Consider the following 2,658-nt stretch of genomic DNA (forward strand, 5'->3'; position numbering starts at 1 on the left):
ATATATATATATATATATATATATATATATATATATATATATATATATATATATATATATATATGTACGTATGTACGTATGTACGTATGTATGTATGTGTATATATATATGTATATATATATATATATATATATATATATATATATTCATATATCATATATAATTCATATATATAATTTATATATTTTAGTATTTTAGACTTTCGTAGTGTTATCCAATATGTCGCTTGTTTTCGGAGTTTGGACCGCATTTTTCTTGTATTTAGTTCCAATGTTTCGTAAACATTTTGGTTCACTTCTTCAGAGAGCACAGCAATTTGTCCCTGAAGAAATGAACCGAAATGTTCACGAAACGTCGGAACCAAATATAAGGAAGACGCGGTCCAAACCCGGAAAACAAGCGAAGTAAATTATGTATTCTTTCCATATGTCTCTCATCCCCATACAATTAAATATTTTTTACATATAATCTAAACACAGTACAACAATTGAACTGCGCATCTCTCTACTGTAATTAAATCAATTCGATGAATTCATCGACCTCGAAACACAATAACATTCACTTCGACGTAACTTTGCTGATCGAAATTTTTAATGTAATAAGCTATAAAATAAAATTATCACACACCGTAAGGTAAATGTACCAATGCCCGAACATGTATCAATCTCCGGACATTGTTATTATTTTTATATTTGTATATGAATATTTCAACTTTCAATGTACAATACATACATATTGGTATATATACATTTAATATTTATATTTAGTGTACGTTAAAAGATGAAATAGGTATTTAGAGAAATATTCAAAATAATAAGAGTGTCCGGAATTAGGTACATATCCGGACATTAAGACATTTACCTTATATAGTTTCTTTTTCTACGTAATCTTCCTATTTCACGCGATGTCTATTTCCTGTACTGTTAGTCAAATTATATTTATAAAACTTTTCTCTACTAAAGATAATACGATAATCTTATTAATCTTTTTTTTTAATAATCAAAGGACATTACTTTCAGGTGATCCGCGATGCTTTGCAGGGATATAAACAAATTGAAACAAAGGCTGGCAATTGGGACTTAGTGACGCAGTACGATAAAAAGATCGAAGCAATTCGAATCGACAATCTGTCGAAGCAATTCCCAACGCACAAGTGAGTTTCCAAATCAAGAAAGGATACAATACAGACATTTATCGGTAATTATGCATTTTAACGGAGCAACCTCCAATGACCTTGATCTTGACATATGTTATAGAGGTCACCCTCCTGAGTAACCCTCAAAAAGTTTTAGGCGGCTTGTTTCTTAAAAAATTATTAACAAAAGAAATTGCATAAATGAATGTAATTTTTGGGCACCGTATATACAAAAACAATGAATTTGTAAGCTAAGATGCTTGCTACACACACACAAACACACACACACACACACGCAGCGCGCACGCGCACACATATGCACACACACACGCACACACACACACACACACTGCTCGTGAGCAAGCGAAAAATATCGATTGACGAGCGGGGGGCTGTGTCCCTCGCATCCCCCCCCCCTAAAAACTAACTTAACCCAACCTATCGTCACATTATCTGTCAGTCAGTGTTTATTAAAGTGTCCAACTTTTTTTCTTAATAATTTTTTAATAAACAATGACTGACAGCTAATGTAACGATAGGTTGGGTTAGGTTAGTTTTTAGGAGGAGTGCAGGAGGCGCAACCCCCGCTCGTCGTTCAATATTTTTCTCGTGTTACAAAACGTTAAAAATGTTAAAAATATTCTTAATTTAAATATTTTTATGGTAATTGTGAAGGAAAGACCCACTCTCATCGATTTTGTTAAAATTTAGTAAGATAGTGTATTTTGAAGCATAAAAACCGAATCTAAAAACTTTTGTGAGAAATTCACTCTTTAGCTTAAGAACAAGAGACCGCGATTCTCACCCCGCTGCGTGCGGGGAGTCTGGGGAGCGAAGCCCTCCAGTCACACAGCTAGAGATAAACGGTATGACAGATTTTCTAACCTAACGCGCCTTTAACTTTATCTTTTAATATCTCGCTTCGCAGTAAAAAGCGACGATTTTGTCAAAGGAAAAAGTTGTTTCTCGTGCAAAAACGTGTCAATTAAGCCTATTTTTATCGAAATCGGAGGTGAGGTCACTAAACTGAATAATTACCAACTTCTTTTGTTAATAATTTTTTAAGAAACAACGAGCACTGCCTAACATTTTTTTAAGGTTACTCAGGAGGATGATCTCTATAACGTATGTAAAGATCAAGGTCATTGGAAGTTGCTCCGTTAAAATGCATAATTACCCATTTATCTTATTAGTTGGATTATCTAGGAAATCGGAATATAATTAAAAATTTCATTAATCTATAGGATGACAATTAAAAGTAAAATACTCGTATACATGTAGAACAAATCAAACTGAACAAGGAAATCTTCTACTTTCACAAATTTCACAATAATGATTAAGAAATTAAACAGGAAATAAGGCCAGTATAAGCCAAAATTCAGATATTATATTACTACAAGATAAATAAACAAAATTAAGTTTCGGTTTTATAGTGTGTGTGTGTGCTTGTGCGTGTGCGTGCGTGCGTGCGTGCGTGCGTGCGTGCGTGCGTGCGTGCGTGCGTGCGTGCGTGCGTGCGTGCG

At 33.7% G+C, this 2,658-nt stretch overlaps 2 protein-coding genes across 3 annotated transcripts in view; one reads left to right on the forward strand and one right to left on the reverse strand.

Moving 5' to 3' along the window:
• Window positions 1–2,658, reverse strand: part of LOC116850926 (ATP-dependent helicase brm) — a 64,851-nt gene that overhangs the window by 16,611 nt on the left and 45,582 nt on the right. The gene's annotated exons all lie outside the window — the stretch shown is intronic.
• Window positions 1–2,658, forward strand: part of LOC116850929 (inositol monophosphatase 1-like) — a 9,088-nt gene that overhangs the window by 1,021 nt on the left and 5,409 nt on the right. The window contains exons 1-2 of one of the 2 annotated variants that reach the window (XM_032829793.1): window positions 849–922; window positions 1,020–1,153. In XM_032829793.1, coding sequence (XP_032685684.1) covers window positions 905–922; window positions 1,020–1,153 — 152 coding nt within the window. In that variant the 5' untranslated portion in view covers window positions 849–904. Of the gene's footprint in view, window positions 1–848; window positions 923–1,019; window positions 1,154–2,658 lie in introns of those variants that run through there. The other variant, XM_032829794.1, reaches the window with a different exon arrangement.

This window comes from Odontomachus brunneus, unplaced genomic scaffold, assembly GCF_010583005.1.
Source record: "Odontomachus brunneus isolate Ranch 3 - 2012 unplaced genomic scaffold, Obru_v1 Obru_scaffold_161, whole genome shotgun sequence".
NCBI classification, from domain to species: Eukaryota; Metazoa; Arthropoda; class Insecta; order Hymenoptera; family Formicidae; genus Odontomachus; species Odontomachus brunneus.